Below are 27,500 nucleotides of genomic sequence, written 5' to 3' on the forward strand. Positions count from 1 at the left end.
AGAGAGAGAGAGAGAGAGAGAGAGAGAGAGAGAGAGAGAGAGAGAGAGAGAGAGAGAGAGAGAGAGAGAGAGAGAGAGAGAGAGAGAGAGAGAGAGAGAGAGAGATGTAAACACACAGGATGGACGGAAGGAAGTGGAGGGACAGAAGGATGGAGGGTAAATAAATAAAAGATGGAAGCCAGACCTGCTGGTGGTGGGGGGGCACGGTGGTGGAGGTGGTGGTAGGGGCACAGGGATGATGGTGGTGGTGGTGGGGGGGCACGGTGGTGGTTGAGGTTGTAGTGGAGGTGGTGGAGGTGGCGGTTCGGGACACGTGGCGATGGTGGTGGAGGTTGTGGTTTGGGTCACAATGATGCTGGTGGTGGTGGGGGACATGGTGGTGTTGAAGGTGGGGCTGGAGGAGGTGGCGGGGGACATGGTGGTGGTGGAGGTGGTGGTGGTGGGAGGCCCGGTGCCTCTGGTCACCCTGGACCATGAGCACCTGTGATAACACATACAGGGGAACAGAGACCGGGTGTTCCTGATTAACTACAGGGCAGTGCCGCAGGCAGAACCCCCCCCCCCCAAACACACACACACACACACACACACACACATCCTTTTCTTATTTCCCCATTGTTACTGTTGCCAAAGCGTTTCTCGCACTCGCACTCACACTCGCGTGAGTGTGTGTGTCCAACATACATGCATCTCCGTAACACAATTCACTCTCTGACAACTTCACTCACGTGAAAGATTGCGACGGAAATGTGTGTTGATGTACGCTGTACGTTTCTACTACAATGTTTATGTAATTGATGAGCGCATTGGAGGGAGGCGGACATCTTTGCTCCCAGCCTTGCCAAGAGGCCCGGAGCGTTCCTCAGATGTGTGTGTGGGGAGCTCAGACCTGTGTTTCACTGCTTTGTATGAACACTGTTCTGTGCAGCGGGCGCCGCAGTCTACAGCTGCACTTACTGCTTGTTGTTTTACAGCAGGCTCACTTAAAGATTGTGTGCATTTAAGATGAGGGTATATTGGCCCACTTAAGACCTTGCTAAGAGGGTTCGGTGACGTGTGTGTGTGTGTCTGTGTGTGTGTTTGCATGGGGGGGGGGATGGAAAGGTAAATTTTTCACGTCAAGTGTTGAATGAAAATGACAGCCCACCCTCACCCCCTCCAAGGTGCATGTTTGTGTGTGTGTGTGCATGTTAGTGTGTGTGTGTGTATTTATGCTAGTGTCTTGTGTGGTGTGTGTGTGTGTGTGTGTGTGTGTGTGTGTTTTGGGTGTGTTTTTAGCATCTCCGCCCTCTCTGGGTGGTATTCCTTAATGGCAGACAACCCCACCCCCCCCCCTCCCCAACTCTCTCTCTCTCTCTCTCTCTCCCTGTCCCTGTGTGTCTCTCTCCCTGCCTACGGGGCCCCTAGGAGACCTACAGGTAGAGACAGGCGGGGAGGTTTTACCTGTTCCGTCCGCCCGTGACTCTGTTTGTTTGGGCGTGAACCCTGAAACACCACATACCACCAACGAACCACACAGACTCCCCATTGTTAGAGAGAGAGAGGAGGGGGGGCGGGGGGAGATATGGAGATGAAGGGAGGAGATATGGAGATGAAGGGAACACGTTTTATTGTGTCCCTAAAGCACGCACAGCCTGGTTGTGTTAAAAGCAGTATGTTCTCAGGGCAATCTATACACTCAGAGCAAAGAGAGTTAACCCTACCCCCCAAGGCAACTGGATTCGTACAATCGTCAGGTTCATCTGATTTAAGACCACATGACAGTGTACCGAAGGGTCTCTGCTATCGTAATGTCCTCCTGCTGGGATAACCTCACTACACACACATTTAATATGGCATCCATCGACAAGGTGTTTGTGCGCACAAGCTGATATCTGTAGACGGTCTGGCAACAACTTCAATTCAATTAAATTCACTTCAATGAAGTTCGATTAATTTCTATTTTACTAAATTCAACTCAATTCAACCTCAATGTACTTACTTGTTACATATGGGAAATTCATTTTTCACTCTGGCTCAAGCTGCAATAAAAAATATGTAATGTAATGAATAATTCTATCAATGTAAAAGCAACTTGAAATGTAGACCCAATTTTCCGGGTGGGATCGTTGCAAGTGGCTCTCCATGTACAGTCTGCTCTGTGTCTGTATTTCTATATCTGGTGGGTCTGTTCTAGGTGGAGAAGCAGAGGGCGGAGCTAACCAGAGAGCTGGATGACCTCACCGACCGTCTGGAGGAAGCGGGCGGAGCTACTGCCTCGCAGGTCAGCGGCACACGCACACGCATAAAAACACACGCTACACCTAAGATACAGAACTAGCACACACATTACAACAGCAGCAACTAAGACATCTGTTGGTGTGTGTGTACGTGTGTGTGTGTGTGTGTGTGTGTGTGTGTGTGTGTGTGTGTGTGTGTGTGTGTGTTTGTGTGCGCCACCAGGTGGAGGTGAACAAGAAGCGAGAGGCGGAGCTCCAGCGGCTGCGGAGGGACCTGGAGGAGACCACCGTCCAATCGGAGGCGCTGGCCGCGTCGCTACGGAAACGCCACGGCGACTCGATGACAGAGCTGAGCGAGCAGTGCGAGACGCTGCAGCGGACGCGCGCCAAGCTGGAGAAGGAGAAGCAGAACCTCAGGCTGGAGGTGGAGGACCTGGCCTCCGCCCTGGACACCCTGCAGAAGGCCAAGGTCAGAGGTCACCCGCGCCCCATGGGGGACCTGCCCTTATCATATATAAATAAAAGCACATTTTTAAATGTTTGTCGTTTAAAAGATCACACGTAAACAAATATTGTTTTTCTTTTTGTATCTTTATCGTGTTTTTTTTAGCCTTATCTCGTGGTTTCTGTAGAAGGGAGGAAGTCTTAGAACTTACTTTTTTTTGTATTATTGTGCACATAAATGTTATAGGTGTCTGATCTGTGTGTTGTAATGCTCGTGTGTGTGTGTGTGTGTGCGGCGTGTGTCACTGCAGGCCTCCACTGACATCCAGCTGAAGAAGCTCGAGGAGCAGCTGTCAGACGCCTGCGGTAGGGGAGATGACCTCCAGAGGGCGCTGATGGAGGTCAACGTGGCCAGGAACAGACTCACAGGTATCGGACCAGACCAGACAATGGCATCATTTCATACTGTACAGGCCAGTACAGGACACCATAGCATCGCCTCCGTTGCTGGAAAAGGAGGGGTGAGGGGCTAGGGGTATTCAGTTAGTTAGAATAGAAAAACCTTAATGATGTCACTTAAATACCACAAGATGTCCCTTAATCCTACACACTGCACCTTTCACTTTACCCGACAAGTTGGCTGTTCCCTTACATGGTTAACACTGCCGTCAGTGAATGCACGTGATGCCTGTGTGACTGAATTAATGTTTGAATGGTTGAATGGAGAAACTCATTTAAAATCCCGTTGAGTGGTGGCAGGTCAGAAAAGCGCAATCTCTCCGCATTCCTTCATTACCTAATCTAAAGAGCCCTTTGGAATGGGAAGAGAAAAGGCAGGTGTGTTTTGACAGCAGAGCGACCGTACTAATTAGAAGTGATTATGAACATGACAGTTAAAATAGCAACACTTTAGGCTACGAAGAGGCTGGAGGGCTCTTCTGTTGTCATCTCGAAGCCCTTGGTTCCTGGAACACACGCATCGGTTGATAATACTCGCTGGAAAAAGGAATCATTCACACTCTGCTTCCCAGGAGATATTCCGGACAGGAAAATACCTGCTTCGTTTGTTGCTTCAGCTGCATTCTGCATGGGCTGTCAGCAATATTAAGCGTTTAGGTACCTAGTAGTATACATTTGACTACGTATCATTTAGCAGATGCGTTTATCCGATGAGAATTACAGTGATTCCAGCAACATGTCATTAAAGAGCAGGTGGGGGTTAGGGCATCTTGCCGTTTCACACAGGTGCACTTTAGGCAGCTTTGAGACATAGTTAATTTAAACAGGTGGGTCATTGATACTCTGTCCTGATGAATCTCAATCACCTGTTTCCTGTCCTTAACGTTTTGTTTCCTGTCCTCTATGTCCTGTTTCCTGTCTGTCCTGTCTTCCCGTGGGCCAGTTGACAACGCAGACCTGAGCCGGCAGCTAGAGGAGGTGGAGGGGCGGGCCTGTCAGTTGACCCGCTCCAAGTCTCTGGTCCACACGCAGCATGAAGAACTTAGGAAGAGCCTGGACGAGGAGGTCAAGGTGTGTGTGTGTGTGTGTGTGTGTGTGTGTGTGTGTGTGTGTGTGTGTGTGTGTTTTGCATCTGTTCACGGAGGTACATTTCCGTTTGTGTTTTCAGTCACATCCACATCCACTCATCAATTTGAACATTCAAATCAAAATCAAATTCCTCTCTCACTCACACCTTTCTCTCCCTCTCACTCTCTCTCCCTCTCGCTCTCTCCTCTCCCTCTCTCTCTCCATCTCTCCATCTCTCCCTCTCTCCATCTCTCCCTCTCTCCCTCTCTCCATCTCTCCCTCTCTCCATCTCTCCCTCTCTCTCCTCTCCCTCTCTCTCCTCTCCCTCTCTCTCCTCTCACTCTCTCTCCTCTCCCTCTCTCTCTCCATCTCTCCCTCTCTCTCTCCATCTCCCTCTCTCCCCCTCTCTCTCCATCTCTCCCTCTCTCTTCATCTCTCCCTCTCTCTCCTCTCCCTCTCTCTCCTCTCCCTCTCTCTCCTCTCTCTCCCTCTCTCTCTCCATCTCTCCCTCTCTCTCTCCATCTCTCCATCTCTCCCTCTCTCTCTCCCTCTCTTCCTCTCTCCCTCCACCTCTCCCTCTCTCTCCCTCTCCTTCTCTCTCTCCCTCTCTCCCTCTCTCTCTCCATCTCTCCTTCTCTCTCTCCCTCTCTCTCTCCATCTCTCCCTCTCTCTCTCCCTCTCCTTCTCTCTCTCCCTCTCTCCCTCTCTCTCTCCATCTCTCACTCTCTCTCTCCCTCTCCTTCTCTCTCTCCCTCTCTTCCTCTCTCCCTCCACCTCTCCCTCTCTCTCCCTCTGTCCCTCTCCTTCTCTCTCTCCATCTCTCCCTCTCTCTCTCTCTCTCTCTCTCTCTCTCTCTCTCTCCATCTCTCCCTCTCTCTCTCCCTCTCTCCCTCTCTCTCTCCACCTCTCCCTCTCCCACCCCCCACCCCCCCTCCTCCCCTCCTCCAGTGTAAGCAGTCCCTGGGCGGTTCGCTGAACGCGGCGCGGCAGGAGTGTGACCTGCTGAAGGAGCAGCTGGAGGAGGAGCAGGAGGGCAAGCTGGAGCTGCAGCGCCTGGTGTCCAAGCTCAACACGGAGACCACCCACTGGAGGGGCCGCCTCGAGGCGGACGCTCTCCAGCACGCCGACGAGCTGGAGGAGACCAAGTAGGCAGCCCTGGGAGGGGGGGGGGGAGGTGGTAGCACTGGGACAACCCCAGTATAAATGCTTAGTTATGGTTGAACGTCGATGCAACGCAAGGGGGTTTACGGACCCATTACGTCCTGGCGGACCCTCCTTGCGTCCAACGCAAGGGCCCGACGTGCGCCTCCCAAACATTGTAACCTAGCGTTGAGTCAACGCAGCAGCACGGGCTGTGATTGGTTCGCTCCCTCAAACCCGACCCAGAACCAAAACAGGTTCACGACTGCGTCGAGGCAACTGCAGGGTCATTGCGTTGCGTCGACGTCCAACCATAACTAACCCTTAAATACTGCTGCTATGGTATTAGTAGAGTTGTATAAGTAAAAGTACCGTTGATGAAGAAAAACACAACTCCCGCAAAAGTAAAAAGAAGGTCATATAAAAAGGTCTTTGAGTACATGTTACTTTAAGGCTTTTAACAAAGCATGTTCATATGATCTGAACAAACAATTCTTAAAATTGCAAAAAAAAATGTATCACTCTTAAAAGAACATACAATTGAGAAAGCTCTGTGTTGTTGGTAGTTCATCACCCCATGGACTGGGACTTCTATGAGAATAAGACAATGGTATGACATACATAATTATTTGGTATCTGGAGCTCATAGAAGACCAACTGGTTTGAATAAGAGAGTTGTAACACACGCACCAGGACTTGGCTCGCAGTGTCAGGAGCTGTCTTCGTTATTGTGGAAGCCTAGCAATAAATGATGCATTCATAGAGGGACCCAAGACATTAACACTGTGTAATATCCATAAACTGGCTCAGCTTCTATCAAGGGCTTCCTTATTAATGAAGTATGAATATAAATCAAAAGAAATATGGCCTCTGCAATGAAATAAACATGAAAGTTGCAATAAATTACTATCTAAAATAAAGTAAAATTGTATTTTATGTATTAATTAAATTATACGTAACGCAAAGCGCTACAGAATGTTAACAAAAATGGAAAATCTGTTAATCGCAATAAATGATAAATACCATAAACGATTACCGCCATCTTTATGGTATCGGTGCAGCCCTCACACAGAGACACACAGGACACTAACGTCGGTTTGCGCTGCAGGAAGAAGCTGCTGTCCCGGCTCCAGGAGGCGGAGGAAGCGGCCGAGGCCACCCAGGCCAAGTGCTCCTCGCTGGAGAAGACCAAGCAGAGGCTGCAGGGCGAGGTGGAGGAGCTCTGCATGAGCCTCGAGAAGGTACTGCCGACTAGCCTGTAGAGCAGCTCCTCTTAGACGACGGCACTCAGGACCGACCCAAAGTGGGACACACTCCCCTTAGTTTGTACGGTGGGTTGGCGGTCTGACAACCCACACAGCGCTGGAATTGCAAACTGCAAAGAGAACACTCAAAAAACTTGGAGCCCGCCGATATTGGTGAATTTCTCATTTATCAGACAGATCACCAAAAGATCATCGAAGATCACCTAAAGACCATCAAAAAACTGGGAGCCCGCCGGAATTGGGGATTTTTTCGTTAACGAAAAGATCACCAATTCGAGTGTTCTGATTGGTCAGTTGGTCCCACTGACACATTGGAATCGTCTTTTTTAAGTCCCGAGATGAAAACGTTTAAGAATCTGTGCTGTAGAGCGTAACAGGCCTGTCGACAACTTTCCCTTGAACCCCCTGATCTGATTCTAGTGCTGGGTGAGAGGTTGCGTAAGGCTGTACTTTAAGTGGCCTTGGCACACTAATCTAATTGCTGAATGATGAATCGTAAAAAAGTTTGAACAGGCTACAGCAACGCATATGAGATAGTGGGCTGTCAAAATGTGATTAGACAGAAAATATCTCAGACATGTTTTGATGCGATAAATTTTCCGCCCTACGAATTGCAACTCAAGGGCAACAACAACTTCCATGCCTAACAAAATCACCCATCCATAGCCTCATTAATCTTTCCAGAACAGGAAGAATCAAATTTGATTGCCTCGATTGAAGTGTCATTCTCTAAAAAAGACAGATGATTCGAAGATCATCCCCTGATCTCCCTTTTGTCTCCCCTCTCCTCACCCCCTCCCCCAGGCCAATGGGTGTGGGCAGGCCCTGGACAAGAAGCAGCGTGTGCTGGAGAAGCAGCTGATCGACTGGCGGCAGAAGAGGGAGGAGCTGGTGGCGGAGGTGGAAGCGTGCCAGAAGGAGAGCCGCCTGCACGCCGCCGAGCTCTTCAAGCTCAAGTCGGCCCACGAGGAGGCGCTGGAGCACCTGGAGGCGCTGCGGCGCGAGAACAAGGCCCACCAGGGTAACGGCCGTCGTAGCGCAGCGCGTCGCTTAACGTAGAGCGTAGCGTGGAGCGTAACAAAGAGCGTTGGGTGTAAGGCATGGTGTAACGTGTGGCGTGACATATGGCGTGCAACTTACAGCGTGAACGTACAGAATAAGGCATCAATTATAGCGTAACATATAGCTTAGTATAGTGTAACGGATGGAAACGCATATCTTAACATTTTTGGGTCACGAATTGTAAAGTAAAGTGTAATGTATAGCGTAGCAATTGATATATAACGTAATATATACCGTAATGTTTAGCTTAACAGAGGCGTAAAATATAGTGCAACACGTAATGTATAGCTATAGTACATTATAGTGTGTAGTGTTAAATATATACCGTACAGCGTAACGTATAGCATGTAGTGTAATGTATAGTGTAGCGCATTGAAGAGCATATGGAGTATTGTCACATCGTAGTGCATTAGCTGACTCACAGCGAAACACCACACAAGAACATGTGGCCTGTAGCGTATAGCGTTTAACTGTCGCCATGACGACAGAACCACAAGACTCTCGGCATTCAGTCGACTCTGTCCGTCCGTCCATCAGAGGAGATCGGCGACCTGACGGACCAGCTGTCGGACGGCGGTAAGAGCGTCCACGAGCTGCAGAAGGCCAAGAAGAAGATGGAGATGGAGAAGGAAGAGCTGCAGGGCTCGCTGGAAGAGTCGGAGGCGGCGCTGGAGGTACGTCGCCGCGGCGATGCCCTCAACCGCTCGGAATGCACCCATGTTTGTCACGCTCTGTGAAACGCGCTCTCGGGGTTATCGCTCTCCTTGATCACATTGCACCCACTTTGAGACGCATGAGGAGAAATACGGAATTCGGGTTCTGAGGTTTCATCGCGGACGAGATGTACAGGTATACGGGGAGAGCGTGAGAGTACAGATGCCAAATTATCCATGCTTTCATACCTTAGTACAAAAGGGAGTAAAAAAACCCAGACATAACTTCGATGGTTGACCTCAATCGACGTTCCGACTACTGCAAAGCTTCTCCTGATCTTTCCCTACCTTTTACGCTTACCGGCCTCGCAATCTCCTCCTAATTCGATTTCCCCCCCCCCCCCCCCCCCCCCCCCCCCCAAGGTGGAGGAGACAAAGGTGCTGAGGCTGCAGCTGGAGCTGAGCCAGGTCCGGGGAGAGCTGGAGCGCAAGCTGCAGGAGAAGGAGGAGGAGGCGGAGGCTGCCAGGTATGGCCCATGCCCGCTCTTACCTTCCTCACCAGAACAGCCCCCGCTTTCACACTTTAGCGGCTGCTTCGAAACAACAATAATGGGTAAATCGTGGATCAATAGACGCATGACCAGGAGCAGGTGGAACACGTGTGAAGCCACTGAAATCACATCAAATTAAGAATAAATGCATTGGCTTCTCTTCCCGTTGATTTAGAAAGTTGGCGGGCCATCCTGCCAGCTCTTTCTGCGAACCACCCAAAGGCTGTTAGATGACCTACATCCTAATCTACCGTGAACCACCTAGAGGCTGTGGGGGAACTACATGCTAGTCTCTAGCACCATGACCCACCTAGAGGCTGTGGGGGAGCTACATGCTAGTCTCTAGCACCATGACCCACCTAGTAGCTGTGGGGGAGCTACATGCTAGTCTCTAGCACCATGACCCACCTAGAGGCTGTGGGGGAGCTACATGCTAGTCTCTAGCACCATGACCCACCTAGAGGCTGTTCGAGGAATTAAATGCTCGACTCTACACCAAGAACCTCCTAGAGGCTGTTAGGGAAATTACTACTAGTCTCTAGTACCATGAACAACCAGTTTTAGAGGAATTACCTGCTAGTCTCTACCATGAACCACCTACAGGCTGTAATGTGAATCACATGCTATTCTCTTCCACGTGAGCTTCACAAACAATCAAGGCTGTCTCTTGGGCTTAATGTAGGAAAACCAACAGCAAATAAAGTGCAGATGAGTGCAGTCCCCCTCCTCGAATAGCAATCCTCTGCATCACAGTTTTGGTAGTCATCTGTTTTGCATTTTGAGGGACCGATCGCTGAAGTAAGATTATGAACAAACCAACGCTAAGTTCAATATGTTTCACAGTGCTGTCTCTATCTTTCTCCTTATGCATGGGACTAATTCACTCTGACACTGCCAACAGATTCTTCCTTTAATCTCTTCTCCTTTCCTTCCTTCCTGCTCTCCAACCCGTCCTGTTAGATTAGAGGTAAGAGATTGTCTTTCCCGCTCTTTTCTCATTTCCTAACTTCCTCTTCCAATAAGTCATCCACTATGGCAGTAAAGACAAAAATGGGTTACCCCGTTGGTCTGATAAGAAAGCATCATACATGATTAAATGCCCAGACAGACAAACACCCGACACAATGGTCAAAGGATTGAGTGCCTCATCACCATTGTGTTCAATTTTATGATATAAATAAAAACATGTTTGTAATATTTGCTGGTATATATACTTTTATTTACTATAAATATAGATTCATCTATACACAATATTTATATATTTTTTATCCAATTTGATCTTTTTCACTCATTTACTCTCAAATCATTCACCGTCTCAGGAAGAGCAACCAGAGGGCGGTGGAGTCTCTGCAGGCCAGTCTGGACGTGGAGGTCAAGGGTCGCGGGGAAGGCCTGAAGCTGAAGAAGAAGCTGGAGGCGGACCTCAATGATCTGGAGGTGCAGGTGGACCTGCTCACCAAGACCAACGCCGAGCTCAGCAAGAACGGCAAGAAGATGCAGCAGCAGATCAAGGTGTGTGTGTGTGTGTGTGTGTGTGTGTGTGTGTGTGTGTGTGTGTCTGCAGCCCTTCCACTTCTTTCTATGGTTTGAAATGATAACATCTACTCAGCAGCAATGCATTGTGAAAGGAATCAGTGGGTTTACCTTGCCCAGACTGGTTTGGTGAGTCTGGGCAAGGTGCAGTAAAAATCGAATATAATTTAATAAACAGATTATGTTTGATAATATAAAATAAAAAAAATACCAAGTCATTTTCCAATAACAGCCGCACAACAACTAAAAACGAGCGTTTAAGCTCCAACCCCTCACACCTCTCTATCCCCCCCCCCCCCCTCTCCTCTCCCCCTCTCCACCCCCCCCCCCCCCAGGAGCTCCAGGCTCAGATGGAGGAGGAGGTGCGCAGCGGGGAGGAGCGACGGGAGGAGCAGGCGGTGGGCGACCGGCGCTACCTCCAGGTGGCCGGGGAGAACCAGGAGATGCGCGCGGTGCTGGAGACCACGGAGAGGGCCCGCAAGACCCTGGAGGCCGAGCTACAGGAAGTCACCGAGAAGTGCTGCCTCCTCAACAGCCAGGTGAGGGTCTCGGGGGGGGGGGGGTTAAGCCCCAGGTCCATCATGAGGGGGGGGGCGCTAGCTCCAGCACTAGGGTGGGCGTTGGAGACGGCCTGTGTAATGTTTACTAGTACGTACTCACGTGTACTAGTACGTACTCATGTAGTGCATATGTATTCATGTTTACTAGCATTTTCTTATGTGTTCTAGTACGTATTCATGTCTACCAGTACGCACTCATGGTACTGGTATTACTAATTTGTAGTAGTACTTAAGAACGTGTACTAGTACGTACTCAAGTGAACTAGTATGGACTAATGTGTACAATTATTCACCAATGTGTACTAGTACATACTCAAGTGTACTAGTATTTACTAATGTGTATTATTTAATACGTACTAATTAATGTGTACTAGAACGTACGAATTAATCTGCAATAGCACGTGCTCATGTGTACTAGTACATATTCATGTAGTGAATACTAGCACTAGTACTATTACGTACTCAAGTGTAGTAGCTAGTACTAACGTGTAGTAGCACGTACTCATGTGTACTAGAACATACTCATGTGTGCTGGTATTCAGAAGGTACTCATGCGTACCGGTACGCACTCAATGCGTACTGGTATTTAGATGGCCCTGATGCCTTCTAGAAGGCTCCATTGTGCACCGGTGCGCTCTAACCCGATGCGGGGGGGCTGCAGCTGCAGTCCTCGGTGAGCATGCGGAGGAAGCTGGAGCTGGACCTGCAGGCCCTGCTGCAGGAGCACGAGGAGGTGCAGACGGAGCTGCGAGGAGCCACAGAGAGGGCCAAGAAGGCCGGGAGCGAGGTGAGCACGCACACGAGGCTTGGAACTGAAGACACGCCTGCACACACACACACACAGACGCACAAGTGGTCCCGTATGCGTGTGTCAGGAATTAGTGTCGGTGGAAATAAGAGTTTTTCTGAAATGAGGTCATGTTCTCGTTATGTTCTCATGATATAATAAACCAGATATTGTACGAATATCGACCTCAATGCCAGAGACAGACGCACACAGACAAACGCACACACACACACACACACAAAAACACTTTGTTATCCCTGAACATCTCCCACCATCTTTCGGTGTTGCGGTGCGCATATAAATATGTTAATGTGTGTGTGTGTGTGTGTGTGTGTGTGTGTGTGTGTGTGTGTGTGTGTGTGTGTGTGTGTGCGTGTGCAGTGGGTGCGCGTGGCGGAGGAGCTGCGTCTGGAGCAGGAGGCGGCGGTGCAGCAGCAGCGGCTGAAGAAGGCTCTGGAGGTGCAGGCGAAGGAGCTGGGGGTCCGGCTGGACGAGGCCGAGCAGATGGGCCAAAAGGGGGGCAAGAAGATCATCCAGAAGCTGGAGGGAACGGTGGGTGGTGCTGGAGGATGGAGGGCCTGTGCACAAATACATAGGCAGGCATGCCGCCATGCATTCATGAACACGCAGGCATGCAAGCACGTATGCATTCATAAACATACACAAGGCTAAACTACAAAACTAACAAATAGTACATCAAATGACCAGTAATACTGGTATCCAGCAAACACTGTACTATCAGTACTGAGAGTCTCAGTGCTGCGGCCTGTGACAATTAGTATATTACTATTACTATACAACACAGCATTGAGACGATAGCATTGTAGACCGCAGTCCTGAGACTGCAGTACCCGCTCCGCAGGTCAAGGAACTGGAGCTGGAGTTGGACGCGGAGCAGAAGCGCCACGGGGAGACGGTGAAGAGCCTCCGTAAGAACGAGCGGCGTCTGAAGGAGCTGGTGTTCCAGTCGGAGGAGGACCAGAAGAACCAGCAGCGCATGCAGGAGCTGGTGGAGCGGCTGCAGAACAAGATGAAGGCCTACAAGAGACAAGTGGAGGACGCTGTGAGTGGGCAGGGAGAGGGCTGTAGAGCGCTGGTGGTGGTGGTGGTGGTCATGGGGTATATTATACCTATCAATAAATGTTTGCCCTATTATTCTGTATTTACACTACGGTTACACATACACTATTTCCAATGAATGCTATAATACACACAACACTATATTGTAAATCATTTGATAGATAATATTGTGTTACAGTGCATTACACGTGCATATGTAAAACATGTGTAATAGATGGACTCATTTAGAAGGATTTGTGAAAGCATATCTTATCTTGAAGATGTGTTGACTTGCTGTCTGTGTCTTCTGTTGTGTTTTGTGTTTGTTCTGTGTTGTTGCATGGGTTGTGTTGTGTTCTGTGTTCTCTTGTGTTGTCTGCTGTCCTGTGTTGTGTTGTGTGTCATGTGTGTGCGTTGTGTGCTGTCCTGTGTGGTGCTTGGTGTGCCTGTTGTGTTTTGCGTTTGTTCTGCGTTATTGCATGGGTTATGTTGTGTTGTGTGTTCTCTTGTGTTGTGTGCTGTCCTGTGTGGTGCGTGGTGCTCAGGAGGAACAAGCCAACATGAACCTGGCCAAGTACAGGAAGACGGTCCACGAGCTGGACGACGCCGAGGAGCGGGCGGACATCGCCGAGACGGCGCTCACTAAGATCAGGACCAAGCGACGGGACAGCTTCAGCAAGGGATACTCCTCCGTAAGCCCCACACCGCACAGCGCTGCTCCCGCTGGCGCGTGTTGCTTTACTCAGCCAGTCTTCACAATGTTGTGTTCCGGTTTGTAAGTTACGGGTCCCGAGGGAGCACCCTTAAAAGGAGATTAAATGTTGTTATGGCGATAAATATAATGTACCTGTATTTCCTGTTTTCATTTATGTCCCCCCTAGTGTGTGTGTTCACTCTGGTCTGTTGTTGAACACTTTTTCCACATTCGTGAATGATACAAAAAAAAAAACTCTTTGTGTTTGGATTAAGGTTTATGTTTACAAACTGTGAGTTGTTCGACAGAACCTTGGCTAGGGTTTTTCCATATGTAAGCTGGTACGGTCGAGTTTCACTTGTAGAGCAGGTCAGGGGTTGTATTTCGCCCGGGACCATTCTTATAATGGTGGCCCTGGTGGTGTTCTGTGACTGTGACATCCAGTGAACCCTCAGCATCCCGTGTGTGTTCCTCTCTACCAGGGCTACAGCACCCCCTACCCGGGACTGGTGAGGTCCCCCAGCTCAGCGGGGTCAGAGGGTAGGTGTGAGAAGCTCAACGATGACGATGCAGAGTCCGTCAACTCCCTCATCCCGGCATACCTCAACTCACTCAAGAAGCTCATGATCGACTAAGGAGCGCTCGGGGCCACTTTCACTTTCGGTTTCACTTTCACTTTGAGTTTTCACCTTCAGGTCCGATTCATTCAGGGTGCCCCCATGACTAGCTCTCGCTGACATTGAAGAAAATAATTCCACGTTGAAAAATAAGGCGTAGGATTAGCTACTTTATATTATATAAGTATATGAGTCACAGCAAATTGTAATACTGCAAAAATAGTAGACATTTTAAATAGTAATGTTATATTGAATGTTTGAGTACTGGGATTAATTGTGCAAACCGCATTACTTAAAATCAATGAAAAATAAAAACTATTACTAAAACTATTAATGTCCTTTAACAAAATGTGATATTTAGGCTATTCTCGTCTACTTTGGTTTGCATTATAGTTAGCTAAGATTATATTCTCTGTAAAAGTCTAAAGTGGGAGTAAGAAATTTAAATACAATTTGAGCTACCTATCTTTTTCTACTATTCTATTATTGTATATTAACTCTTGATAATGGTTTGAACGATGCTAGATTACTCAAATATGGTATTACAGCCTGGAATAAAAACATCACAGTAAAATATATATATAATATTTCTGGGTTATCTTTTTAAGCGTCATGGTTTGATTGACACAATCAGTACGTCTAAATGCACGCTTATTCTGTAATATTTTTGTAAAGAAGATAGATTGAATATGGACAATTTTAATTTGTTTCTAAAATCCACATTTTATCCTTTTGAATTGTTCTGACTTGTGGAGAACTAAATGCAGTGTAGGATTCTGTTTGTGATGGGAGATATATTGATTGCCTACTCTTTAGGGAAAAATAATATTTACACATCACTGAATATATACACGTATATTCCTGCCCCCAAAAAACAAATTTGTCCAAAATAATGTCTTTGAATGTGAATGCTTTTCAGTTTTTTAAATTACGTTACCAAATTAAAATCTTTTTCAATCAAGGGATTTTTTTTTTGTAACCACATATGTAGACAATGAAAGGCAATTGAAAAGAAAGACTGAAGAGACCACTGAAATGTAGAATATATCTATCTTTAATATTTTTATTTATGGAAATGAACGCCAGCCATTGAGCAGTTAATGTATATAGAAATCTATGCCGCCAGTGGTCAAAATTATACTTTAAAGCACACTAAACATAGATTATGTGTGGTTTTTATACACAGATTTTGTACAAGTTAAAGGACAAGTTCTAAGACATGTTTCCGATCTGATTGATATTTGGTATCGTGGACGAAGAGGAGTGGGTCGTTTTGTACCATCTACAGGCTATACCTGTATTAGAATATGCTCAATGTAACGTCAAAAAGATGCACTGTATACCTTAAATCTATAATATTTGGGCAATTTAGGATAGATATTTATAATATATCTAATGAGCGCAATGGAAATCCTTACGGAATCATCCGAATTTAAAGTGGATTTGACGACTGCATACAATCCTTTGACATACTCTTAAACAAGTACGTAAAGATTAGGTTTATTCTGCCCTATACTTCAGAAGCATATCACACATAATCAAAGAAATACATCAAATTGATTTCTAATGGGTCAACGGTCAGAATTTGTTCACATTTTTGAGCAGAAAGTGCAAATTGCCATTTAGTAATACGCATGGATGAATTAATAGTGACAATTAAAGAGTCAATAGAATTTATAGACTTTTACATATGTGATGGAATGAGAAAATGTTTCACCGAGAGTTTATAACATCAGAGCATGCACAATCGTCCGAAACACCAACACGAGTGCTAGCCACACTGTAACATACTAGCATTTTGACCGCTTGGCCTCATCCTCCCAGCCACTTGGGGCCTCTCTATTCACCTGGCGGCCATCTTGTTTCAAAACGCTACCTGTGTGGGGGAACTGGATGCGGAATTCCGCATTCATTTCCCCCTGCCAGCTAATGTTTCCAACCAAGATGGCTGCTAGGTGAAAGGTCCATAGGCTCATACAGAACACGCCAAAGGTCAGGAGAGTAGTTTTACCGGGTCATTAGCAGCTTTCATTAAATGCCATTCTGAATACATTTCTGCCTGCTTACAGTCCTACTGTCTGTTCATTCACATCGGGGTTAGGAAATGTCTTTACAGAGCTTCAAAAGCAGACATGGAACAGTGTTTGCGTCGCTGCGGTGCTCACATTCTAGAGCAATTTTTTTATACTTAGGGATTTTGTGAGATAACCATTGCTTGACTTTCGCTCATTCTTTTGCAGTATCCACTGGTCTAAAATAACACAAATTCTTCACTCTTTGTCCATTGTTGACGTGTCTTCTCACCCACGGTGTCAATTAGCTTTTCAACTGACAATCATGAGACCAACGTCGACCACGCGGAAACATGTGACGACATCGCCTCCTCCCACCAATGCTCAGAAAGATCTCAACACATCCTGGGAACTCCTGTGTTCTGGCTCAGTCTCACCCCCTGCTGGCTGAACGGAGCTAAGTGCGACTTGAGGTGCGGTATTCAGTGAATACCGACTGGCAACCGCCTTATCTTTTGTTTTTTATTCCGGACCAAACCAGGGATGACTCAATCCAAACAAAACCAACCACCATTCAACCAGAATTGGCCTTCGGGTCTGTGTTTATGTTTGTTTTTTCAGTCAGGGCTTGGCATACGCTCAGCAAATCTGGTTAGCGTATATATGCAGGGTCAGATCTCTATATCCACGGGTCGGATCTCCCCGGTCTGGTTCTCATTCACCCAGAGCTCTCTGTCTCGGCCCGGGTCCACTCCCTGGAGCAGCTGGTCCACTGGCTCCATCGTCTGGACACAACAGGGAAACACATGACATTAGTCCTGTGAGCATATCAACACATTTGGTGTTGATATAAATCATCAAAAAACATTGTGGGAAATGCGTGTAGCTTTTTGTAAGAGGTCAGCTATTATTTTGTATATCGTGCGTGAACAGCCTACCCTTGGCTAGAGATAGCTTTTTTTAATGGAATTATCTTCATACGTTTATTGTCAGATAGTTTGCGAAGTCACTTCCACCCGCCCCCCCCCCCCCCACAAATTTAATGCAAGGGCAGGGTTGAATCGTATCGAACAAAACAGGATGGATTTTATCCAACAGGCGGAAATGTGATTAGCCAGGGTTTTCAGGATAGTAAGTTATACATCCATGCCGTTAAAATCCCAGTAAAAACCCTGAAGCAAATCACGGCAGTGAGAAGTTGATCGTTAAACGTGCTATAAAAGAGATCTCTTGATTACCAAACGCTTGCAACGGCAGATGAGACACTTTTATTTGATGCAGAGTTACCCAACCAGCCCAAAAGCAACTTGGACGAGGCTGTGCTGACTCCGTGGAACTGAGGAGTGTTTCTAATGGATGACACTATTCATACAACAGATCCTCTTCACACGGGTGTCATCATATGACATACCCAGGGATTAGCTTATCAGTCGCTCAGACACTATTTATGTGTCTGCTACTTATATGGACCAACGTCACTGCCATATTGGGGAGGAAAAGACTGGCCTTAAAACAAATAAAAGTTCATATTTTGGGATAAAAAGCACTATGATGATTACATCTAACACAAGAGTCGTTTTTATTCTGGGTTTATTAGGGTTTATGATATATGTCATAAATTAATATCAATATAATTCTACTTGTATGTGTTTACTGCTCAGTTCTGGCCTCTCAAATATGGCGCCGGTGTTGACATATCATAGCAGCAAGAAATTGACATTTGTGGAAATGACAAGGCAAATGTTTTAAGTAGTTACTTCACTATAGTAACTACTTAAGTAATTACTAAAGTAGTTACTTAAGTAGTTACTTAAGTAACTACTTAAGTAATTACTATAGTGAAGAACACGTCTTGCAGTCTCATCGCAGTTAAATATCCACTGAATTGCAAAGCCTCAATACTAGGCCGTTGAATAAACAGACGGCAATTTAACAATTTTTGTGTCTGGTCAGTGAGGCTACATTCATCTCCCCTGTGCAGTCAAAACAAGTTTTCGTCTTCATTAATGTTTAAAAAAAATTATATTCCTCTCTAGTTTAGACTGGTTTGTACTGGCCTTGCTTGGCCTATTTGAGCAAATCAATCATTTTGTGTTCTCTTGTGGACGAAGAGATACATTTTTTTTCACATCCGTGTCCGTGTGGACATGACCTCAGGCTATTGGTGGGAATCCATTTGGATTACTCATTAAATCCACAGGACAAGTGAAAAGGACGGCCATCATCCTGGATTTCCACTTTACTTTCAGGAGAGGTTAGTTATTGGTCAAAGCACTTAGTTGGTTAGTGGAAGTGGTTAGTTGTTGTTTGAGGCAGCTAGTTACTGGTTGAAACGGTTGGTTATTGCTTAAAGGGGTTAGTCATTGGTTTAAGCAGTAAGTTACTGGTATAGTGGTCAGATGGTGGATAGTGGTCGGTTGAGGCGGAGAGAGCTCTCTTACACTCTGGTTGAACATGTCCGTCTCGTGGCGGAGGGTGGTGTACTGACACAGATGCTGTCGGATCATCTCTATTCGCTCCACCTCCAACCGCTCCAACTCCTGCTCAGGCCATGGGAAGAGAAACAAAATACATGTTATTCATGAATACTGTGTGTTTGTCAGTGCAATCATTGTTTTGAGGAACTAGGATTCATGTTTTCCAGTAAAATATGTTTCATCTGATGGGAGGTTGAACAGTACTTAGTCACTCTCGAGAAGGGGAATTCACTAATTTTATAAACACTGAAACATTAAGGGAAATGTCCATGCTGCTATGAGCAATGTCTGCCCATCACGCCTTTTCATTTTATTCTTTGTAAAGCGTGTTTTGAATGAGTCTCATGGTTCTCATGCAGCCACTTCCATAGCACTGGCCAGTCGTACAGCACATTTTTGGGAACAGTGGGACTCAATCAAAACACATTTTCATCAAAACGTCAAGTGGGGAGGGTAAAAACTTCTGCTTGTATCTTTAACCCTTTGCAACTACTAGTCCTCTTCAATCTCCTACTAGTACCTTACCAGACTAGTGGTGACCATCTCCTCAAACCATTTGGACTGGGACTGGTTGTAAAGGTCCACACAGCGCATCAGCTCGTCTCCTGGGGCCGGACGCCAAACAGAAAGACGGGAGGGTGTCAGCTGGTAGTTACACATGCTCTACAGTAGAGGGCGCTACCGTCATGATACGGCCCCTTGCCCACTGCTCCAGTAGTTATGGCAACACTTTCAAGCATTGCAACACCAGGTGTTCCGGGTGAACACACTCACAGAAACATACTTGCTCAGACAAAGACACACAAGGACATACACCCACACCTCTCTGACATACAGATGCACACACACACACACAGAATTATCCAATTGGCTTGGATAAAATGATGGTTCACAATAACAGGAAATACTTTGACCTGAAATTGACAGTTGCATTGATGAGGAAATGAGACAGATGTATTCTGCATTGTTCAGGCATCATATTTGAAGGCCTCTCCGATTAATATGAATATTCACACAATTGGATTCCTTTAATCTACTGCCACTGCTGACAAATACAGAAAGAGTATGTCTATAGTTTTGGCAACAATAACTGTTTTATTTTTTTCGAGGGAAAGCTGTATATTAATAAAGATGGTGAGGTCGAAGATGTGGAGGGACTTTGTTGCGATCGAGAGCAGATGTGTTTGCTGTCTCTGCCACAGAGCAGCGCTCAGTAACAACTGCTGCTTAATCACACCTTGCAAAAGTGGGATGGAGGAGTGATGTGTGTGTGTGTGTGTGTGTGTGTGCATGTCTGTGTCTGTGTGAGACGGGCAATGTGTCTGTGTATGTGTGAGAGATGTGTGTGTGTGTGTGTGTGTGTGTGTGTTAGTGTGTGAGAGGTGTGTGTGTGTGTGTGAGAGAGAGGGGTGTTTGTGTGGGTGAGAGAGAGGTGAGTGTTTCAGTGTCTGTGTGTGTGTTGGTGTGTGTCTGCTTATGATAGAGAGATGGATGTGTCAGTGTGTGCGTCTGATGAAGGCTGAGTGTTTGGTGTAAAAGAGGAACAGACATGTTTGCTCCTCCTCCTCTCCCTGGCTCCTCTGAGTGTCCTGGTTAGGAGCTCAGTCACTAACCCAGGAGATCAAACTCAGCTGGTTCCCTTCCAAAGCATGCGTCACTTCATCTTAAAACGATGGAAGTATAAACCATTGACAATCGCGCTGTGACAAAATATATTTCTTAAATATCTATAAAAATAATAAAATAGAACATCTGGAGCGAAGGCAGAACTAAGGAGTTGAGCAATTATCTTGTGTCCGGAAGCAGCTGTTAGGAAATCAGACAGCCGCTGTGAACGTTCACGTTGACAGCCATGCTTTCATATATCGGATATTTTTTAATGACACCTGCAGTTGAGGCTGAAATTGAGACAACAGACCTCCCCCACCACCACCCTCACCACCAACTCCCCCTCTACTCCCAGACCAGAACCACTCGCCTACGACCAGAACCACTGGGTTACGACAAGAACCACTGGCCTACGACCAGAACAACTGGGTTACGACAAGAACCACTGGCCTACGACCAGAACCACTGGCCTACGACCAGAACAACTGGGTTATGACCAGAACCACTGGCCTACGACCAGAACAACTGGGTTACGACAAGAACCACTGGCCTACGACCAGAACAACTGGGTTATGACCAGAACCACTGGCCTACGACCAGAACAACTGGGTTATGACCAGAACCACTGGCCTACGACCAGAACAACTGGGTTACGACAAGAACCACTGGCCTACGACCAGAACAACTGGGTTAGGACCAGAACCACTGGCCTACGACCAGAACAACTGGGTTATGACCAGAACCACTGGCCTACGACCAGAACAACTGGGTTATGACCAGAACCACTGGCCTACGACCAGAACAACTGGGTTACGACAAGAACCACTGGCCTACGACCAGAACAACTGGGTTATGACCAGAACCACTGGCCTACGACCAGAACAACTGGGTTATGACCAGAACCACTGGCCTACGACCAGAACAACTGGGTTATGACCAGAACCACTGGCCTACGACCAGAACAACTGGGTTACGACAAGAACCACTGGCCTACGACCAGAACAACTGGGTTAGGACCAGAACCACTGGCCTACGACCAGAACAACTGGGTTATGACCAGAACCACTGGCCTACGACCAGAACAACTGGGTTATGACCAGAACCACTGGCCTACGACCAGAACAACTGGGTTACGACAAGAACCACTGGCCTACGACCAGAACAACTGGGTTACGACAAGAACCACTGGCCTACGACCAGAACAACTGGGTTACGACAAGAACCACTGGCCTACGACCAGAACAACTGGGTTATGACCAGAACCACTGGCCTACGACCAGAACAACTGGGTTATGACCAGAACCACTGGCTCACAACCAGAACCCCCCCGGGCTTCGGCCAGCATCCCCGGGCTATGACCAGAACCCCCCCGGCCCTGTTCTGACCTGCTTGCGTGGACTTCCTGCGGGCCTTCTTGATGTCCTCCTCCGTCTTGTTGCTGAGCTTCAGCTCCAGCTGCTGGCTCTTCACCTCCAGGTCCTTCTGCCGGTCGGCCAGAGCTCGGCGGGCCTGTGCCGGACAGGGGAGAGGAGACACGGGGTGAAACGCTCAAACACACTGCTGCTGTTTGGAGACATGGATTTTTCTTGTAATCTCTTTTGGAAGAGAGAGGTTCAGAAATAAATCCATCAGTGGCGTTTTTTTGGGGGCGATTGCAGCGCCATACAGGTCGGGGTGATTCAATTATCGTAGCCGTGTCTCCCGGCCACGAGCTAAAACATCCGATAGCATTATGTTTTTGGCCGGAATGACTCTGTCGGGACGATCCTAGAGAACTTTTAGCGTGAGAGCAATATCGGCGGAAAAGAAAACAATGGAAAAGTAACAAAAGCAATATAGCATTTTTATATCAGCAGCATCAGTTCTGAGTCTCTGGAAGTTTGTGGTCAACAAAACAGTGAATTGTGAGTTTTTATTCTCCACCGTGGCAGTTTGTTCTCTAAAGCTCAGTCTTCGGTGCCCAAAAACACTGTTTTTGTGTCCGGGAGGCCAAAAACGCAGACAGCACCGTACGTTCATCCTGATAAAGGCCAGTATACGTGCGGCCTTACCTTCTCCACGGCGGCGTATCGACCGATGAGCTGCTTCCGCAGGTCGGCGATATGGTGGTCGAACCTCTTCATGTCCTTCTTGAAGTTGTCCCTGAACGACAACAAGGGCTTCTCCACCTCGCTCTGAAGCTGCAGGGGGGAGAGGGGGGGGGACACGTCAACGGTTAAGCTACGGCCGTCGCCAGCCAGGCTTTGTTTACTCTGTGAGACGAACATTGGATTTGTCTCTCGTTGGGATTATGCTGGAGGCGACTGGAGGGAAAAAATGAAAGCGTTTTGTGTCTGCAAAGAAAAAAGAATGAGAAGACGGCAAAAGTCTGTTTATCTGACAGAACTGTCAACAGATGAACCGTTTCGAGGGAGAACAAAAAGTTCTAAAGTAGGTCAGAGCATTCTTTGACATGGAGGGTATTTAATATTGCCGGGACGTATAAGTTACTAGAGGTTTCTAGAATAGGCCTCAAAAAATAAAAAAACACTGAGGCTCTTCTTCCTAGCTCTGTTCAACGTCTCGACGCCACCGTGCGTCCCACCAGACCCAGCCTGGGCTAGGGGGAGCAGCTGAATCTCACTCCAGCCTCTGGCCAAGGAATCCTTATCATGCACACACTTTCCAATATGTCTTCTTTCTCACAAATCTCTCAAGTCTCTCTCTCTCTCTCTCTCTCTCTCTAGCCTCCCTCTCTCTCTCTAGTCTCCCACTCTCTCTCTCTCTCTCTCTCTCTCTCTCTCTCTCTCTCTCTCTCTCTCTCTCTCAGTCCCCCCCCCCCCCTCTATCTCTCTCTCTCCAGTAGTCCCCCTCTCTCTCTAAGTTCTGATGACTACCCCCACAGGGCAGAGACTGCGTGTCAACCGACATCGGTGGGTTAATTGAGCCTAAACAGCCAGATGTGCTCCACACAGGCAGGCTGGCTGCTGGAGACCAGAGGTCTGCTACGGGCGAGTGTGTATTGTCACACCCATCTGCGAACATTCCTGACAGAAGTTCATTGGCTGGTGCACAGCTGTGTACCCTGCTCAGCTGGGACTTCACCAGGCATGTCGACCTTTGACCTTTACAGTGGTTTTGATGCTCGACCCCAGGTCTAATTTCAGAATGACTCCGTATGGGAATAGGGCTGTCTGGAGAGCGGATGGAAAGAGCTTTTGGAAAGGAGCAGCAGAGAACGACACAATACACGGTAACATTTACATTTGGTAGATAACGTTTCATTGTTTCCCTCCATTGGAGGTATTTTATTGATCCCATACAGGACATTGGGAAAAAAAAACGTGCCCCAATGTATAACGCATATGCACATCGGAAACGTGAACATATTGTGAGCGCTGTGGTGGAAAGCTACCTTGGAGGTAGATTCACAATTGTAAATGTCTGACAGCCAACTGTCTCAAGCTGTTACACTTTATTTTGCCGAGGACGGGATCTATAAGCACGTAATTGGCCAACAGCGATAAAACACAAACTCAGTCAGCACTTGTAAAATCTACTAATTCCCGTAGGTGGTGTGAAGACAAGTTAAAACATCCGGCTGTGACGCCAAGTTTTAGACAAATTGTGAAAGGACACTGTGCAGAAATTGTAGAAATGCCCTTAATGAAATTTCCCTTCAACTTTAATCTTGCTACTTTCTATTCGGTTGGATATGTCCTAAAGATAGGTAGCCAAAAACGGAAGCATTGCGTATCTACGACCCCTTTCGGTTTAGGCCATCCAGCCCAGGCTTCGAGCCATCGCCCCCCCCCCAGGGCCTTGAGCTATAACATAGTACGCCTGCTGGGTCCCAGATTACCTTGGAGGAGAACTTCAGATGAACCTCCGCCTCGTCTGCAAGGCTCTTCTTCAGCTGGGCCCAGGCCTTACCGAGTGTGCTGAGAGAGAGAGAGAGTAAGAGAGAGAGAGTGAGAGAGAGAGAGAGAGAGAGAGAGAGAGAGAGAGAGAGAATGAAAAAGAGAAAGAGAGAGAGAGAGTGTACAGGAGTTAAATATTATGCACAGGAAGGACCACACAGGCACTAAAGGAGGTATTGTCTTGGGGGTCGTGGTGGATGTGGTGGATGAAGGGGTGGGAGTGGTGGTGGTGATGCGGGGGAGAGGGGGTTACAGTGAGGATAAGAGGGGAGAGTAGGAGGATGGGGGGGAGCGTGCTGGAAAGTGAGAAGAGACGGAGCGAGGAGGTGAACAAGTCACAAGATCTACAGAGGCGGTGGGAGGAAGCTGCTGGTTCACGTACACACACAGAGACACACACACACTCTCACACACTCAGGCACACACACACACACACACAGACAAAAACACACGCAAACGCACACATGTACACTTAACAAACTCACAGACTTACACGAGCACACACACACACACACACACGTCCACTTAACAAACTCACACACACACACACACACACACACACACACACACACACACACACACACACACACACACACACACACACACACACATGCCGAGAGACAGATGGGAGTGCTCTGGCGGGTGTTGCTCCCAGATGCCCGGGGAGTCAGTAAATACGGAGCGGGGACTGACCGAGGTCAGAGGTCAGAACGTACCGCAGCCTGGAGATATGCAGCAGCACTCGGCTCACTCGTCACATCAGTGTTTGGTTACAGAGAAACTGCCGCTCCAAAAAAACTGAAGAGGCCGCGCCATTCTGAAGAGAATCCAATAATTTGTCCGACTCGTAGACGAATAAAATACAATTCCACTCCGATAAATCCAGAGAAGGAGTGCTTCAAAGAAAACGTTTTTTTTCCTCTGCACTCTTACCCCCCCCCCCCCCCCCCCCCCCCCCCCCTTGCACACTCTTCCACTATAAAGGGACAGAGCTTCAATATTTATTTTAAGTTTAAACTTTTTAAAACCGTTTTTAATAAAAGTGTCCGAAGCCCTGGTCGTCCCCTGTGGGGGGGCGGCTGACAGTCTTTATGGCTGAGCAGGTCACTTCAAAGAGCTGCCTCCAAATGAAAGACACGTCTGGAATGCCCCCCAGACACCCAGCACATTCCGGACAGCACCAGCGAAGCCCGCTGGCACCTGCTCCGAGCTGGGCCTGCCTGAACACTGGGACACCCTGTGGGAAGGACTGGGTGTAAACTCAGCACAGGGGTCAAGGGTTAGTCCGCGCTGGGGGGCTGGGGGCAGGGGGGCTCCGTTCACTGCTTTTTAGGAGGGGGCAGCGTTTCATTTCAGAGGTACTTTACCAAACGGTCATGAAATGAAAAATGCGAGAGGGAAGGACCTCTGTGTCCTCGGGAAGTTACGACCACTGAAGTCAGCGGCTCTGAGGCCTGTTCCAAATCCCTTTTTTTTCCCGGGATAAACCAAGCCTTTGAGGAAACCCAGGCCAGCAAAAGCCTGCCCACAAAAACAAGGACAAGACAAGCTAGCCATCTGGCTAAGCTATGTGATGTGTGTGTGTGTGTGTGTGTGTGTGTGTGTGTTTGTGTGTGTGTGTGTGTGTGTGTGTGTATGTTTATGTGTGTGTGTGTGTGTGTGTGTGTGTGTGTGTGTGTGTGCGCATATGTGTGTGCGCATGTGTGTATATATATATTTATATATATGTGTGGGTGTGTGTCTCTGTGTCTGGAGGGGAACCGGCCCAAAAAACGACCCGCAATCCATCAGTCCCCTTCTGTCACGACATCATGGTCTTTGAAGGCTTGGAGTTCTCTGATGACAGATGGACGCCGGCCAGCAACATAAATACTGAGGCATGAGACGACCATCGACTGTTACGTTTGTTATACCAGTACATAACCAGCTACGTCCATTACACCAGAACATACCATAATACGTCCATTACTCTAGAACGTACCGTAATACGTCCATTACACCAGAACATACCCTAATACGTCCATTACACCAGAACATACCATAATACGTCCATTACACCAGAGCATACCAAATACGTCCATTACACCAGAACATACCCTAATACGTCCATTACACCAGAACATACCATAATACGTCCATTACACCAGAACATACCCTAATACGTCCATTACACCAGAACACACCATAATACGTCCATTACACCAGAGCATACCATAATACGTCCATTACACCAGAACATACCCTAATACGTCCATTACACCAGAACATACCATAATACGTCCATTACACCAGAACATACCCTAATACGTCCATTACACCAGAACATACCCTAATACGTCCATTACACCAGAACATAGCCAGCTACTTTCATTAAACCAGAACATAACCAGCTACGTCCATTACATCAGAATATAGCCATCTACGTCCATTACACCAGAACATAGCCAGCTACTTTCATTAAACCAGAACATAACCAGCTACGTCCATTACACCAGAACAGCTACGTCCATTCAACCAGAACATAACCAGCTACGTCCATTACATCAGAATATAACCAGCTCCATCCATTACATCAGAATATTCCCTAATACCACCTTACAAGAACATACCCTAATACGTCCAATACACCAGGGCATACCCTAATACCTCCATTAAACTAGAACATACACTAAAACGTCCATTACACCAGAACATAACCAGCTACGTCCATTACACCAGAACATACCCTAATGCCTCCGTTACACCATAACATAGCCATGGCCCATCTTTGGTACCGGAGCAGCATTTCCCGCCCACATGCCTCAAATCCACCCAACAAACGGTAAATTCAAGAATAGCCGGGGCAAATTAATCGGGGCTAGGTCTGGCCAGAGGGCAGGAACCGACCGACAAAAAGAGGATTGTCTGGCGCGAGCTTGACGACAATGCTGGGCCTGAAACGCCCAGCATAATGGCCTGCATTGTGTCCGCCTGGTCGAGGCTGTGGGCTGGCGGAACTGGCCGGCATTATCCACATTTCTATATGGAACAATCGCAGCAGAATCCCACACAGCAGCAGCACCCGCCGTCAGCCTGCTTCTACGCCGAGAGAGAGAGTTGTATGATGAGCAAGACATAAAGATATGTAATTAATAATGAAGATGAGAGGCGGCGGGGAGGGAGGGAGGGGGCTATTGAGGGATTTCTTCCAGGTCAGCGTTTCGTTCTCCGCTCGGATCCCCGACGTGACTTTATTGGGGAGTTGCCGAGGACATTAAGTTGTCGCGTGTTGCTATGACAGCAGAGCTGCACATTTCCCAAAGTCCTAATAAGGATGTTGCCGTAGTGCTGTTCATTGCGTGGCGTGAACAGCACCACGCCCCCCCCCCCCCCCCCCGTGGTCTGGTCTCATTA

General features: G+C 47.6%; 2 protein-coding genes across 2 annotated transcripts in view; one reads left to right on the forward strand and one right to left on the reverse strand.

Moving 5' to 3' along the window:
• LOC307090227 (myosin heavy chain, skeletal muscle) overlaps positions 1-15,072 on the forward strand; it is a gene marked incomplete at its 5' end in the record, with an annotated part of 16,139 nt that extends 1,067 nt beyond the window's left edge. The window contains 16 exons of the mRNA XM_079756801.1: positions 2,177-2,263; positions 2,443-2,688; positions 2,975-3,092; positions 4,066-4,193; positions 5,139-5,335; positions 6,439-6,571; positions 7,400-7,616; positions 8,195-8,331; positions 8,734-8,837; positions 10,181-10,373; positions 10,730-10,933; positions 11,616-11,741; positions 12,123-12,293; positions 12,604-12,804; positions 13,346-13,492; positions 13,977-15,072. Of these exons, the coding sequence (XP_079612927.1) occupies positions 2,177-2,263; positions 2,443-2,688; positions 2,975-3,092; positions 4,066-4,193; positions 5,139-5,335; positions 6,439-6,571; positions 7,400-7,616; positions 8,195-8,331; positions 8,734-8,837; positions 10,181-10,373; positions 10,730-10,933; positions 11,616-11,741; positions 12,123-12,293; positions 12,604-12,804; positions 13,346-13,492; positions 13,977-14,129 (2,562 nt within the window). The 3' untranslated portion in view covers positions 14,130-15,072. The remainder of the gene's footprint in view (positions 1-2,176; positions 2,264-2,442; positions 2,689-2,974; positions 3,093-4,065; positions 4,194-5,138; positions 5,336-6,438; positions 6,572-7,399; positions 7,617-8,194; positions 8,332-8,733; positions 8,838-10,180; positions 10,374-10,729; positions 10,934-11,615; positions 11,742-12,122; positions 12,294-12,603; positions 12,805-13,345; positions 13,493-13,976) is intronic.
• A 106-nt stretch (positions 15,073-15,178) lies between these two features.
• Positions 15,179-27,500, reverse strand: part of gas7b (growth arrest-specific 7b) — a 46,665-nt gene continuing 34,343 nt past the window's right edge. Inside the window, exons 9-14 of the mRNA XM_079756722.1 lie at positions 24,050-24,128; positions 22,260-22,388; positions 21,594-21,717; positions 19,126-19,205; positions 18,565-18,663; positions 15,179-16,908 (exon numbers count right to left, since the gene is read on the reverse strand). Of these exons, the coding sequence (XP_079612848.1) occupies positions 16,795-16,908; positions 18,565-18,663; positions 19,126-19,205; positions 21,594-21,717; positions 22,260-22,388; positions 24,050-24,128 (625 nt within the window). The 3' untranslated portion in view covers positions 15,179-16,794. The remainder of the gene's footprint in view (positions 16,909-18,564; positions 18,664-19,125; positions 19,206-21,593; positions 21,718-22,259; positions 22,389-24,049; positions 24,129-27,500) is intronic.

This window comes from Pollachius pollachius (genome assembly GCF_949987615.1).
Source record: "Pollachius pollachius genome assembly, chromosome: 19".
Classification (NCBI taxonomy): domain Eukaryota; kingdom Metazoa; phylum Chordata; class Actinopteri; order Gadiformes; family Gadidae; genus Pollachius; species Pollachius pollachius.